Here is a 16,284-nt window from a genome sequence, read left to right as displayed (position 1 = left end):
GTCTGTCATGGTGTACTATAGGCAAGAGCCATTTGGACTAGATTGTGTGCTACTAAATAGCATCTAGCCGTGATATTTGATTAGTAGTTGATTATGTGCTTCTTATTTATGCATGTTATGTTCTTCAGGCATTGCCATAGGTCTAAGGTATCCCATTCTATGCCGCAGCCTGCTTTGGACTTTTTATTTGCCTAATTCTTTTCCTCAAGTTGTTTCCTTTTGACCAGGAATTTAAAAGCAACAGACAGACATTAAGCTCCTGCTAAACTGCAAAAGAGTTTGGATGTTGTCTCTGGAAGCCATAGCATTTGTTTGCATTTCTAGTCTGTCCCTTTTCATTTTGCTAGTATTCTTTAGTTTATTTCCTACTTAATTGTTTAGCTCTTAATTTTAATCTCCTTTTTTTTCTGTATAATCACTTCCATAATTGTCCTCACTGTAGTCCAGTCTAAGACTGATCTCACTCCTATTTAATTCAAAGGCAATTCACTTACTGAGTTTAACATGAGCCTGATCAGCTTCTATTTTAGTGAATGACATTTTTGTGGGGAAAAAAAACCAAAAACCGAAACTACAAACAGCAGAGACAAAACTTACAAGGCTGAATAGATCCTTGATACAAAATTTTTTCATATGCTGAAGCGAATGCACCACAACCTTGCCAGAGATTTATGAAGGTAATATTTTTAGAACATTTTGCCTCTTTTTCAGTAGGACAGCAACCAGATTTTAAAGCCCCCTTGTACAATCAGGAGCAATTGTAGTATCTTTCACACTGCCCATGGATTAATTCTGGAAAATGGTCTGAAATATATTAAAAGATCACTACAGGAGATCTCGCAGCATGTGAAGAAATACTGTACTTAATTTATGTGAAAACAGCAGGATTCCATTATCTAATGTTACTGCTACTTACGTTTTACAAGAACAGTGCTGGTGCCACACAAGTTCTGAAGAATGAGTTAAAAGTCATAAACATGTGTGTCATGGTTTAACCCCAGCCCCAGGTAGCCACTTCGTGACTACCCCCTGGTGGGACAGGGATTAGAATTAGAAGGGTGAAAGTGAGAAAACTTGTGGGTTACGATAAAGACAGTTTAATGGGTAAAGCAAAAGCTGTGTGCACAAGGAACTCATTCACTGCTTCCCATGGGCAGGCCCATGTTCAGCCATCCCCAGGACAGCCGAGCTCCACCAGTGCCCATCTACTTGATACTGGTGAGGCCACACCTCAAGTGAACTGCGTTCAGTTCCTGGCCCCTCACTGCAGGAGAACATTGAGGTGCTGGAGCATGTCCAGAGAAGAGCCACCAAGCTGGTGAAGGGTCTAGAGAACAAGTCATACAAGGAGTAGCTGAAGGAACTACGGATGTTCAGTTTGGAGAAGAGGAGGCTGAGGGGAGACTTCATTTCCCTCTACAACTACCTGAAAGGAGGTTGTAGGGAGGTGGCTGTTGGTTTCTTCTCCAAAGTGAATAATGACAGGACAAGAGGAAATAGCCTGAAGTTGCATCAGGGGAGGTTTAGATTAGACATTAGAGAGAATTTATTTACTGAAAAAGTTGTCAGGCACTGGAACAGCCTGCCCAGGGATGCGGTTAAGTCACTGTCCTTGGATGTATTCAAGAAATGTGTAGATGCGGAACTTCAGAACTTCAGAACACAGAAATGTGTAGATGCTCTAGTGGCTGAGGTTGTAGGTTGTGTGTTTGTGGTTTTTATGGTTGGACTCAGCGATCTCAGAGGTCCTTTCCAAGCATGACTATTATGTGTATGATTCTGTGTGTAATATTATGGTTACTTGGAAGACAAACACCATAACTCCGAATCTGTCTCCCCCCTTCCTTCTTCTTCCTGAGCTTCATGTGCAGAGCATGTCATATGGAATGGGATTTCCCTTTGGTCAGCTGGGGTCAGCTGTCTGGGCTCTGTTCCCTCCCAACTTCTTGTGCACCAACAGCCTCCTCGGTGTTGGGGGTATAAGCACCCTGTGTGAGCACTGTTCAGCAAAAGCTGCTAATTCCCAGTATTATCAACTCTATTTTCAGCACAAATCCCAAACATAGCCCCATACAAGCTACTATGAAGAAAATGAAGTCTATTCTAGCCAAAACCAGCACAATGTGCAAAATAAAAATTGATTCTGTGATATAAATGAGAAAAGTATCATTCAAATGGATGAACTCATTCTTTGAGGCCTGCCTGTGTGAGGATTTTGCCATGGTTAATAGAAGCAGGATCAAGCACTGGTGAAAACTTGTTGAGATGACATACTTTTGTCCATCACAATTATCCTCTAAGTCCCGCATTTGCCAAGAAAAATAGAAGTGCTTAATTTTCAACTCATGAAGAGACCATAGAAATCAAAAGATAATTATGCTCGCCAGGGCTAAACCAACAGCATAGTTTATTCTTATGTTTGGCACTTTTAAGTGCCTAATTCTAATACTAAGAGGCCACCAAGCTACTCAGCACTGATGTTCAACTGCAGCCTAACCCTTGTGGGCACTGCAGCTTCTAACCTGGTGCATGTGCAAAACTGGGTAATTACGGATATTCCCAAAATGAATCAGCCTGAGTCTCATAAACTAAGCTGGAGAGTTTCTGGAGTGTCAAGTCCTATGAAAGATTAGAAAGTTTTATTTAGAAGAAATCATTACATATAAGGTCTTGAGATGATAAAAATGGTCCTTTTGAGAACCTTAAATCTGAGTGATTCCTCTGCAAGAACATAATCTAAATATTTTGCTAAAGGCAAATAAATTTTAAAGAATGAAATTGTTTCACTATCCTATTCTAATAACTTTTTTTCTAAAAAAAAAAAAAAGTCATCACCTGGACAGGTGATATTTGTAGTTTTTCATGCAACACTTGAAAATTCTTTGTAGTGATATTTAGTTTTCCTTATCCATCATTCTGAGTCTTTAAACTCATGTTCTTGCTGTTTGCTTGATGCTGGCAAACTGGGTTAGTATAGCAAATTTAAGGCTGCAATACCAAATAGACAGTGCGCAGTATATTCAGTTCAGAAACTTGTGGGAGGGGCTTTGTTGTGGTGTTGTTGTTGTTGTTGCTTGTTTTTTTTCTTTCAACTTAATAGAGGAGTAAAAACCATCACTTTCTTGATCAGCTGCATTGGAAATATTTATTATTGCTTTCCTGAGTTCAGTACTTTCCCAGGCATTCCTTGTCAGTTCATGACTTTGTGGTCTTATGAATGCATATGCAGTAGTGGTCAAACATGGGAAAATCATGCAAATTCTTTAAAAGTGATTTTTTTTTTTACCTTTCATCAATTCAGTCTGTTTTCCAAGATAACCTTATTTTATAACTTTATCTAGAATTTTAAGTGTATTGAAATAAATTATTTTAAACAAATGTAAATAATGTTGTTTATGTGAAGGGTAAGACTACCAAAACCAGTGGTGTTGTTTGTAAACTTCATTCTTGAAGTATATAAACAAGGAGAGACTTTTACATCTTTGTTGGGGATGTTTTTGATGCTTTCATGACTTCCTAATTTCCTCTTACTAACTCATTGTTCAAAATTAGATGGCTTCTTTTATTATTAATGAGTTGTAACACAAAATATTTTTTTGGTAGGTATATTACACAGATATATAAATAGCAACCACTTCACCATTCACATAACAAGATGATGGGAAAGGTGCAGACAGATTTGTGTGAAGATATCAAATAGCATCATTCAAAATGTAGGCTAGCCAGCTAAAGGCTGAGAGGAAATATAATTCAAATGGAAGTAACTTTATATAAGGCTGTTAAGCTATCAGTACTTATTCTGTGACTGAAAGGGTTGTTAGACACTGGAACAGGCTGCCCAGGGAAGTGGTTGAGTCATTATCCCTGGAGATATTTAAAAGATTTGTAGATACGGCGCTTAGTTAGGGACATGCTTTAGTGATGAGCTTGGCAGTGCTGGATTAATGGTTGAACTTGATGATCTTAAAAGTCTCTTCCAAACAAAACAATTCTATGATTCTGTGATAAATGCAGTGACTCTCTAGCTGAACTGTACAACAGTTGTTTAAACATTAATATTTTACAAATATGATTTTTTGTTTCCTTTAAATAACAACTGTATCTGTTACAAGTCTGGAAAATTATCCAGAATGGTGGGGGGTTTTTTTGTGGAGAAACTTCCAGTATTGTTTGGTCATCAACTGTGTTGTCTACTAAATAAATTATTTCTAGCTTTTTCAGCTGTCAAAGGTAATGCAACTGTAAGAGCTTCTATCAAGTAATTTACAAAGAGCACGCATTCCAATCATGAGTGCATACATAGTATTTTCAAAAATAGACCCTAAACCAAAATAATGTGGGAAGTATGAAGAAAAGAGAATTAGGTCATTGCCTTTTAGCATCTGCATAGGCATGCTTGATTGTTGAAGACCATACAATATTATCTCCTTTGACACTTTCAAGTGGACTTTGAATGATACAAACCCAACAAAAACAAAAGTAGGAGATATTAAATTAGTCAAAACATGTTATTAAAAAAAACAAAACAAAAACGAAGAAGTCATCAAGAAATATATGCAGATACTTGAAAGTATAGCATAAAATTCAGGGAAGGCATGAGGAATTTTGCAATGACCTAACCTTTTAAGAAAAAAATAAACAATAACTTATCTTTACAAAGTATCCTTCTATAGGAAGGGTTGTCTTCAAGTTTTGTGTCTCGTTTGGAGTAGGGATTTTGATGCAAGTTTCCAGTCTTCACAAAAGGTGCATTTTCTGCTCATTTGGTGGGCACTGGCAGGAGGCTGATCTTCCTTTACCTCTGCTGTCAAAATGCATAATTGAAAACTTTTGACATCAGAGAATTACTGATTGATTGTATAACATCATGGTAATGCTCCCCAGTTATTGATGTTATTTTTATCATGGTCTTTCAAATGAGTAGGATTTGGAGGTGTAATACATTTAGGAAGATAGATGGGCAGATATATGAATTTGAGAGGATTTTTCTGTTTTCTAGATTTATCATTTTGCTGGCTGCATTAATGAATTATAGCTGAAAAGTTCAAGGAACTTTTTCTTCAAAATTAAAGATTTATTTTAATCTGAAACTTACTGTCTCATTCTTAGCAGCAGCTATCACATGTTGACAAAATCTGATATGTTTAAGAATGTTTCCAATATAGGCAATAGTTACATTATTCTAATTTCCATAATCCAGATCAGGAATACATAGGAGCTTTTGAATCAAACGTGCTAGAAATAACATTTTTCTGACTATCTAGTTTGAAACATATTGTGAGGGTAATTGAATTTATTACTATTCCTAACAGGCAATTACTGTTTCTGTGAGAACAAAACAGTCTTATTAGAGACATGAAAATACCATGTATCTGTTTGCCAAATATATCACTAAACTGTACACAAAGGAGCTGAATACTTATTAATAGCAGCAAAAAGATTGAATGCTAAGAATGGTTATCACAGCTCAGTTGATATGCAGTCAAAAAAAAAGATGTAACTGGCTGATATGAACCTGTTGATATGAAATGTATTTTTGAAATCACTCAGAGTTGATTTAACTGTAGCTCCTCTCATGCTATTAGCATAATGTGTGATAATAGATAATGAGCAAAGACTTACAAAAATATTAAATATCACTTCACTGCTCTAAATATCTTTTCCCATTTCTTTTGGTTATGAGTTTCTTTTTCAGTATCACATTCAAGAAAATCACAAAGTGGCATAGCTCATGTGGTTTGAATCTAATCACAGTCAGTTTGCTGATTTTATTAATAACAAGATTAAACAGCAATCAGTATATTTAGGGTCAATATCAGCAATGCAATACATAAAGCACTTTAAATGCTAATAAAATGTTAATATATACATACACGTATCTAAACAGTCTTTTATCGGTAATCCCAGTGTTTTCTAATAAACACACACTCTGAGTGACACCTGCTGCTCATAGGACACGTGCGTTACCAGCACATCCTTTCTTCTGGTGTACAGGTTGCCCTGTAGACACCCATCCCATAGATGTGGGTGCTCTGCCTTTGTGTGTGTCTTTGTAATCTTGTAGTGCCTATGCCAGTGAGACAACACCCTCCAAGTTCACACTTGAGCACTCGAGGTGTTTGTCACTGCATGGTGCACAGTGTTGCCAATTTTTGGGCATATGCCCTCTCAGGAAGCTTTGGGTGTCCGTTTGTATACATTCCTCTGCTAAAACCCAAGGTGCCTGCTCTGTATATACATTCTCTCTCTAATGCACCATTATTGACTATAAAAATCCTCTTTCTTTAGTTAGTTTAAGGAACTGTAGTAATTTTATGTCTCTTATTGCTTTATCAACATTTTTTGAGTAAGCCATCTTTTTTGTTGTTGTTTTTTCCTACCTCGATACCCAGTCACTAATGCTTACTAAAAACCAGACTTTCACAATAAAAGTGAAAAAAAAATTAAAATGCAGTGTATTGTAACAGAGAGAGTTGTGGTTTTATGTATGGAAGAGATTGTTAATTCAGTATCCAAATTTTTTATACTTGGAGAAGGGATAGAGAGAGGAGAAATAAAAGGAAAAAAAGCAATGAATGAGACAATTCTGAAATGAGTATTTTTTTCTTGAAGTCTTGAGAAAAATGTTGGCTGAAATTATATCCACATTGTCTACTGAAAATTAAACGACTTTGTCTTTTATATATATATATATTTTTAGGTTCGAACATGGATTCTCACAGTGGGATACACAACTGCATTTGGAGCAATGTTTGCAAAAACATGGAGAGTTCATGCAATTTTCAAAAATGTAAAAATGAAGAAAAAGGTGAGAGGCAGTAAGCTCTTTTCTTGTTGCCCTGTTAATATAGTTTTTGAACTGTTTTGCTACTTTTCCCGGATGACCATACTTGAGCCGACTCTGTTCATGTGTGCAAAGATCCTGAATGGTTTGATATTGGGGCTGTCCTGGTCTCATTTTTATTCTCTGAGAGTTGGAGTTGAGAAACAGCCCTGCAGTATTTTTTATGAAATTGTGGAGATGGCTGTAAACTTTCAAAGTAAATTCATATTCTCACTCTTATCTGTTAAGTTGATTCAGCATCCAGAGGTGGTTTTCTGGTAAATTCACAGCAGTTATGAAATGTTTTCTGTATCTGTCTGTTTGGAATAGAGGCATTACACACAAGTTTCTGATGGTTTGGTAGGAGGCAAGAGACAATAATGCTTATACAGCTTTCTATTTCTAATTTTGATGGAAATTGCATAACCTTACTCTAGTGTTGATCAGAATTGAACCCCGGTGGTCACCTCTGGTACATTTGGTGCAGAACATTTTCTGTAAACAGTTGGACTCAGCTTAGGAGTAGCACAACACTTCGTGTTTGTATTGTTCTTTTCATATTTTTCTCATGGAGCTTTGTTTCACACATGAAGTGCTTTTAATCATAGCTTTTTACTTAAAAATGGGAAAACTGATGAATAGAAATAATTTTGATGGGAAAAAAACATCTTAAAATGTACATTGTACAGAGAAAAAAATATTATTATAGGGTGAGAAATAGTGTCAAATGCAAATCCTATACACAGGTAAATAGTTTTATTCTAATAAGTAGTAAAGAGTGACTTACACCCAAAATAAGTAGAATGATATCCCAAAACCTCATCAGATTCTTCTGTTTCCCTCTGTGCGTGCTCCTGGAAGAACTGTAGTTTGTTTGGGTTTTTTTGTTAGAACTGTTATTGTTTATACAGTTGCAAGAGTTAGGGAACTGCTGTAAGCACAAGACACACCTGTTCTTAAAAAGGTTTGGGCTTTAGATAGACAGAGAATTACCTCAGTTCCTATGTCCTAGGTTATTAAGGCATTGCATGCCACGGCTGGAGCGAGCTTGCTGACACCTTAAAAACACAACTACCGAGTCCTTCCCTCTCCTAGTTAGTCATGTCAGGGTTGCTTAAATATTTATTAGATAAATCCTAAATATTAAATGACATATATCTTAAAATCAGGTAAAATTATAATAGATTTCTGTACCAGAAATGGGATACTCTGGATGGATGGAGGGAAACAGAGACCACTTTTTCTGCATCTGCGCAAACATCCCGCTATAATACATCATACTACTATAACACATCATACTACCAGAATCAAATGTATATTTTTCAAGGATCTTCCTGTATTAAAAACTTTTCACTCAGAGCTGAGCCAGTATTTTGCCTTCCTGAAAAATGAGGTTTTATATTGCAAAGATGCTTTCAGCTATATTGATACAAATCTTCATAAATTAGTGAAGTTACAAAATATAATGCCAGTAGGACACATGAAAATGTTTCCTTAAAAGCCTTTATTATCTTGAGAATTTTATAATTTCTATAATACATACTATTCCAAATAGGAATGAACAAGTACTTCAGTGGACTATCACTAAGTACTGTATTTGCTTTATTCTTTTTTAGAAAACATTTAGTGTAAGAGCTTCTAGTTGCTACTCAACATGAAATTTCATTGTCTGTTAATTAAACATGATCCTCAACTTTCATATAGTGCCTGTTCTTCAACAAGTCCATCAACAACTGAAAATTGCAATTGTTATTCCCATCTGGATGTTAAGAATGGTTAAAGATCAGTTAAAAAGACACTGACCAGCATAAGGGAGATAAACTTTCAGACATCTGGATGCTGACCAATGAGATGCTTCACTCTGAGTGGTGCTGGAAATGTCAGAGCAATTAAGGCACCTTATTCAATATTCTGGAATTAAGTAAACAATGCATCTTGTTCTGTAAACTTTAAAGAATGACTGTTCCACAGAATTATCTTGTTTTCCTTTTTTTGGATATCTCATTCCAGAACATAAGCATGAATCATAAAAGACAACAGTTTCCTTAAAAGACCCATGATAAATGCTTACTACTCATGCATTTTCTGTCTTTGATTTGCCAGGATAGATAAAACTGTTTTTAAGAGCTGATCAAAAACATGGCATTCTTTACTTATGTCTTACAAGAAGGTTTTCCAATTCAGTTTTCCAATTGTGTTCCATACCAATTTCAGTAAGTGTAGTTTACAGACAAAACATTTGGTAACTGTGGAAGCATAAACAATAGAAATTTTCACAGACAATACCTAGACTGACACGTACACAAAGGTGGTGCTGCGTGAAAAAGCACATTAATGGTTTTTGAATTAGATGTGCCATGACAGTGCAGACTGACATTTCAAAAAATCACAGAATTGTTGGAGTTGGAAGGGATCTCTAGAGATCATCTAGTCCATCTCCCCCACTAAAGCAGGATCACCTAGGGCACATTGCACAGGACTGCATCCAGATGGGTAGAGGCGTACAGGAATACCAGGGTACACAAATACCAGGAGTACACAGTTCCAAAATTCCAAAATTATTGTGGATCCTATTAATCTATGGTTGTTTCAGTTTCCACCTGCATTAGGTATACCACTTTTGCCTGTCATCCTGGATATTTTATCAGGAAAAATTTTCAAGCAATGGAAAACATTGGTTCATTAATTTCATGGAAGTGGTTATTAAGTAAGGGAGAGAAGAAGACAGTAAGTGACTTAGATTTTCAGGTCTTCAAGTCTCCATGCCTTCAGATCTGTCTTAATCACATAGGGCAAGCTTATTTCCAAACTTTAAATGGACAACAAGGCTCTGTGAAGACATGAGTGGATTACTCTCTCCTTGTGAGAAAATGTATAGAATTTTAAATAATAATACACCATAGCTCCATTTTAGTGTGGTAGAGAATGGAACTCAGTTATGTAGAATGTCTTGAATTAGGTAAAGATTTTTATTAACTTCTGTTTATAAAGCTGTCACAGTTTTCTTGCTTTCATCCATTTATACATCTCGTTCTTAATTATTGGGGAAAAAAAGTAAAAAACAAAAAAACAATAAAATTCAGAATACACTTCTTCTGCTATTAGGGTGCTAACTGACAACTTTTGCAAGATTCCCAGAGCTCTGTTGCCATCTTTGCTCTTGCTAGGGCTGAAAGGAAACAACTTAAAACTCTATTTATTTTATCTGGATATGAAACAGAGGGGTGCAAGGGAATCGGTTTTTGTCAAATGGAAATTACAAAATCAGTAGGAGGAAATGAATTGTTTTGGAGATTTAAAGGGGTAGATACAATGGAAAATAGAAGAGAATTAGTGTTAAAAATAACTGTAACACTTATAATTGAGGTGCAATTCTGGTTTTGATACATCTCCTTCCTGTTGGTTTGGGCAGCAGAGTATCTTCTGCTCAGTGAGAGGTGGGGACTGCTTTTATGTTCCTTCACCAACAGAGGAGGGCTGGCAATGGTTAAGAGGGGAGTACCAGAAAATCATGTGGTATCATGGGGAAGTTTTAGCTAGTTAAACATTTGGAAGAAGCAAGCCCTTCTGGTAAAATTTAGAAAGTTGTGAAGATGTCTTTTTTCAATGGGAACTGTATTGTCTTAGGCTTTAGGGGGCATTAAAGCAGTCCTGCATAATGACTTCTGCACAACTCCAGGATGCCAATTAAAGACCATTCACTTTTGACAAATACCAGAATAGTAATAAATTCAAAGCAGTGGTTTTTAAAGCCACCACAAGCTTTATATATTCTGCTTCTACAAAGAGAAGTACTTTACTATTTGTAGGTGAGCACAATAAAGCATGATGATCTGAATCACAATGTTGCTTGTTGCAGTTTGTATTTGAAAGCATAATAGTTCTCAGTTGATGTTGCTGTGATAGGCTTCTCTCTCCTATAGCACAGTACAATCTAGCTCTGTCTATTCATACTTAATCCTTTAACTGTGACATTGGTGGGGGTTGTTTTATGTTTAATTTTCCCTGAAAATATTGTCAATATACTCAGTTATTACCACCACAGTAGACTTCTGGTAGCATATGACTATACGTTGACAATGTTATTACACAAGGTAAATACAGACTATAATTGCACAAGGAGATGTATAACAGCATCTTTTCTTAAGACTTCTGTTGCTGTAGCTTTGCTAACGTTATTCTACTTATTGATGATATTTCATGAACTGTTCTCTATTCTTAAATTTGCTCTGTGACTGTAGAGTTCTCAGAGATCAGAAAGGGCTAAAGAGCTTAACAAGAGATATTGGTACTATCCCAAGTTAGAAATCTACAGCCAACCACAACAAAGAAAAAATACTTACCAGTACAACATGACTTAGCTATGCCTGTCAGGCTGCAGCCTGGCAAACTTATTTTCTTACATTCAGCTAAGTCCTTAAAAGACTTTTGAAGAGAGCTCTGAACTGCATAAAGCCAGATTGGAGGTTGTACAGCCTATTTTGTTGACACTAGCATGCGGAAGGGAGGCTGGCATTGTGAGAGAACCATGGGGCCAAGTGGTGGGAGTAGAGAAGAGGCTGAGAATGGGAAATTAAGTTAGCTGCTAAGGGTTTCAGAGGGAATGGTAGCCTCTCTGGATCAAAGTAATAGGGAAAAGCTTGCAATCATAGACTGGGAAGAGTTGAGGAGAGAGACTGTTTTTAGGTAAGAATTCCCAGAGAGTTAAAATAAGATTGAGAGTTACCAAACAGTTTAATGGGGCAAGGATGACTGTAAGAAGTGGTCAAGAAAGCTGAGTATGGTGGAATACAGTGCCTAAGTTTGAGATTCAAGTGGAAAACTCCAGCTGAGGGACTAGGTGTGGTTTAAAATTACATTAAGATTGAAATTGAGAGGCAGGATGACAGGCCTGAAAAGTAGGGACATCAACTAGGAAAGGAACATAGGAGTAGAAAAGAAATAAGAGGCAAGAAAAACTTGAAATTAGGACTAGCTGGAATGGTTGCACAAAAGTTTGTGCAGAGTATAAAAACTGAACAGGGGATTTTAGGGTTTCAATGTTCTTTTTTCTATTACTAGATATCTGTAAAACCTACAGGCAAAATATGTGCCTTGTCTGTTAGGCTGTTGTACAGCTCATGATAGCTACTGGTTACTCTTTTAGCTCAAGATGATGAGGTGTGCGAAGATCTAAAGGTTCCTTCTGCTGATGCATGCAGCTCGCTATATAATTTACTTATCCTTCTTTTTATTTTCTTTAAAAAGAATGGGTTCATGAAAATGTTGAAAGGCTTATGTTGTGGCTAAAAAAAAGTTGATCATCAAAAGCCTGCAGCTTCTGAGAATCTTGCGATGTACATTTGTTCCTCCATGTGCATTACTAGGACACTATTGCAGCCTTAGTTTCCTACAGTACACCAGTTTCATGGAGCAGACACTGTGATTCTTCTCTGGGCATGCAGTAGGGCTGTACAATAAAAGAGGCAGTTTTCTGGTGCAATCTTTTTCACACAAACCAGAAAAAAATACATAATGGAAAAAGTGGTAAGAGTTTTGAGAAAGGTGATCTCCTGTATGAGACCGTTAAGTGCCCATATGAAGAATAATAATTAATTGCCAGAACTGTTATATGCTTGAAATCTCTCAGAGCACAGTTTTCAGAAAAGTGTAGCTCTTGTCTCCAAGCAGCAAATTTATTAACTGAGTGAAGCAGAGCAGGAATTCTCAAACTTTTTAGCTCATTGCTTTCCCACTCCTTTTTTTTAACACAGATTTGACCAACCACCTGCTTAATTCACATACTTAGTGGCTCATAAACTGAGGCATATGGAAGACTGGAAGGCGTAGGAGACCATCCATGTTCTTTTTGGGGAGTGGGGCATGTGGGTTGCTCTGAGCATCCCCTGGTCCCAACCCCTTCAGTTGGGGTGGGCAGCAGCTGTGTTCTCTCCCTCCGTGGTACCAGCTGCAGGGAAGCTGCAATTATACAGTGTCCCTGGGGAAAAGAAACAGAGAGAAGAAAGCAGCTGGAGGCCACATGCTTAAAAGCTTATGTGCTGCTGCCTTCTCCTGACAAATTGTCTCTGATTGTTGCTAGCACCATCCCACATTTGAAAACCACTGTGAGAAAGTTTATGAGTGTAATCTCTAGTCAGAAAAATTTGTATAGATCTTTCAAGTCACGTATGCAATTTAGAATTTGTTACTATCTATAATCTTTCTCACAAAAGTCCTAAAGATGTTTTCAAAAAATATATTCATTATCTTAATAATTTTAAAATGGATGAAGGAAAGTTTTTCAGATGCTAGTGACAGAAGGTTTAGGTCAGAACCTTACAGACCACATCTTATTTAATCTCTTCAGTGCCTTTGTAGATGTAGTTCTTTCTGTATTAGCATAAATGTAGATAGTATTAACTAAAAATTTCTTTATGTAGCTGCTGCTTTAAAATATTTTTCCGTGTCAGTTTTCAGATTGTAAAGATTTATACTTTGCCAATACTTTTTTTTCTCTCTAGCTATATTTCCCCTCTATAAATTTCCCCATAGTATTTCACTAAGTATATATGAGACATCAGAAGTCTGAAAAGGAGAAGTGTCAGGATCCAAAAGTTGTATTTGGGTAACCATATCAACAGTACCACAACCTATTACGGGCCATCTGCTGAAAATGAACCAGCATATGGATACCTAAAAAAATGTTCAGCAATACTGTTCAGTCTTTGAGAGTAAGAAGACAGCAATTTGAAATTTGCTTATGTTTGGGATTATTTTTTTTTCATTATGAATATTCATCACAGAACCAAATAATCCATGATACTTACAGTGAAGTGTAAATTATTTAGGTATAGCTTCATGGGTTATGAATATAAAAGTATAGTACTTCCTAAAGTGATATAAGTGGAAACCAAATTATTTTATTACTTTTTTTCTCAAATAGTTCTAACTATAAATTTTAAGTCAAAAACTTTGAAAACAGTCAGTGTAATCTTAGAATCTATAAATAGATGTAAAATAGGCATCCTCTTTTTCATAAGAACTGATCAGCCAAAAATGCCAGCCAGGGAACAATAGGAATCATACTTCTAAAATTTACGTTCATATAAATATGGACGAGGGAGCTACATCTCAAGCTCCTGACAGAGAAAGAAGTTGAGCTAATGAACTGTACATCTAGGAGAAAAAAATCTGCTTTTGAAGTAATTTACGTATGTGAATTTCTGCATGGTACAGTTTGATAAGGCTGAACCTCAGTAGCAATGGAAACAATGAAAATTCTGTGTGAAATGTAACTGCTCATAAACAGTGCTACAACTATAATTTCTATGTATTATGAGACTAATGGATGACAGAGAAATAAAAAAAAAAACCCATGTCGCTATACAGTATGAGGCAATTTAATCCTGAATAGCTTGAAATTGGATTGTAAATGTAATCAAGTGCATTGATGTCCCCAGCTATTTGGTAATGATGTAGTTTGCTTTCCCACAGAATTGTTCATTACAGAAAATATTAAAGTGTAGATATTTTAATGTTATCTCAAACAAAATCAGAACATTTCCTCCAGACCATTCAAATCCTCTGTGCACTTTTTTTCCTAAAGATTGGGATCCCTTTTAGCACTGCAGAAGAAAATTCACATTGCTAGTAGAATTTTCTCCAAGCTTATGGCCCATACAATCTTGGGCTCAGCAGATGCATTTCTCTTGAAGGTGAAGTTGGCCTGCTTTGTTGATGGGATACACAGCCCAAGGTGGCAAACCTGGCTTTACTTGTCCTGAGGTGCAGAAGATAACACGATGCTAAGGGCTGTGTCTAAACATTGTACAGCGAGAGTGGTTGGTTCTAACGCTGTAAACTCTGTTTTCTTAAGTGTCATTTTGGCTTTTACGACTGCAAAGTTTTTCATTTTTGTCCTTTCAAGATAGTTTTGTGAAAATAGCCATGTTGCATCCCTCTGTGTGCTCCTTTAGGGTCGAATGTGCAATGTTAGAAAGCAATCATCTCTCAGTTCTCCAGTGCACTGTGGCCATAATTGAGGCTCAGGCTTTCAAAGATGAGGAATTTTATAATTTCTTTAAGCTGTCACTGAATCCCTTCCCAAACCTCTGGAAACCTTCTATCTTCTGCTCTCCCTAGGGAGCATCCTTCTAGAATGTGCCACCTGTCATTTATATGAGTTGGAATAAGGATGGGTGTTTTCTAAATAGATACCTTCTCCTGGCAGCATGGTGTAGTCAAAAACCCCACATTTATAATGCAGTTATTGAGAGGGTGAGTCTGGCCAAAGATGCTCTAAAATTATCCTGAGCGTGAGTCAGCAGAGAAGAAACATTCTAGAAATGTGTGCTTTAGCAGGCTAGTGACTGTAACTATTTAATTTTCAAACCCAAACCTTTTGGTCATAGCCAGTTGTCCATTATTATAAGTAGTACCACATACTCCATTATCCTGGAAAGCAGCAAAAATCAGGTTCTCAGACTTCAGGGGTCACAATAGATCCTCACAGAAAACAAATGCATGGTTTAATTTATAAGTAGATATACAAACCTTTCAGCACATTAATCTAAGTACCTCTAAGAGAGTGAAATGTCTTAAGCTTAGCTTTTTATTACAAGTGACTTACTGATCCAAAAAGTTTGCTAGTACAAAATATACTTTTTAAAATGTTAGCATTCACTCATTAAAACTAATGTAATTGCAGCATGAAAAGTATTCCCGATACTAATCGTAGAACCTATTATAGGAAATACTTACAATAGCTGTTGAAAAAACATTGTAGAGTTACTGGGAACAAGTGCATAATGTATTTTCAATGGTCCTTTTTTCTCATTCCATTACACAATAGAAATTAAGAATGTATTGCAGAATAGTCCTCTAAAATATTAATTACTTTAATAGCTCAAAGACAATTATCTCCCTTGGCCCACGTATGGCAAAGTTCACCTCTTTACCACTGATGCTGCATTACCAACCTCATGGCACCATCCCACCTGTGCTGGCCTGCTAACCTAGGCAAACCTAAGGTGTTTACCAGTTAATCATATTAAGAAAGGGTAGTTTATGCAATGGAGAAAATATACTGAAGGCAAGTTTAGGAGTAGTTATTTGGTGCCTTTCTCCTCGCTTGAAGATTTTATTATTTTTTCCCCACAAACTTATTTTTTTCTCTTTCCCCTCCAGTTCAGAGGACTGTCAGCATGATTTCAGTATGTACCAGAGAGAGGAACATTGGGTTTCGGATTTCTGAGGGCTTCAATAATTGCTGTCAGTGCTATTCATTTAATGGATTAAGGTCTAGGAAGCTTCACAGAGGGATCCTTTAAAAAGGGTTTATCGCTACAGATTCCATCCCAGGGGCCTGGGGAAGGGACAACTGAAAAAAAAAACCAACAAAAAAAACCCCTGACAAGTTACTGAATAGCATTAAGTGTTTATCCAGCTAGTGCCAGAAGGCAAGGAACAGATCTGTCATCAGG

General features: G+C 36.6%; 1 protein-coding gene across 1 annotated transcript in view; it reads left to right on the top strand.

The window, feature by feature from the left end:
* The window catches only part of GABBR2 (gamma-aminobutyric acid (GABA) B receptor, 2), a 371,505-nt gene that overhangs the window by 212,395 nt on the left and 142,826 nt on the right, over positions 1-16,284 (top strand). Inside the window, exon 12 of the mRNA XM_009996521.1 lies at positions 6,701-6,808. Within this exon, the coding sequence (XP_009994823.1) occupies positions 6,701-6,808 (108 nt within the window). The remainder of the gene's footprint in view (positions 1-6,700; positions 6,809-16,284) is intronic.

Source organism: Chaetura pelagica, unplaced genomic scaffold (genome assembly GCF_000747805.2).
Source record: "Chaetura pelagica isolate M959 unplaced genomic scaffold, ChaPel_1.0 scaffold82, whole genome shotgun sequence".
NCBI classification, from domain to species: domain Eukaryota; kingdom Metazoa; phylum Chordata; class Aves; order Apodiformes; family Apodidae; genus Chaetura; species Chaetura pelagica.
Note: the sequence above shows the minus strand (reverse complement) of the source record. Positions and strands in the feature narration are given on the sequence as shown.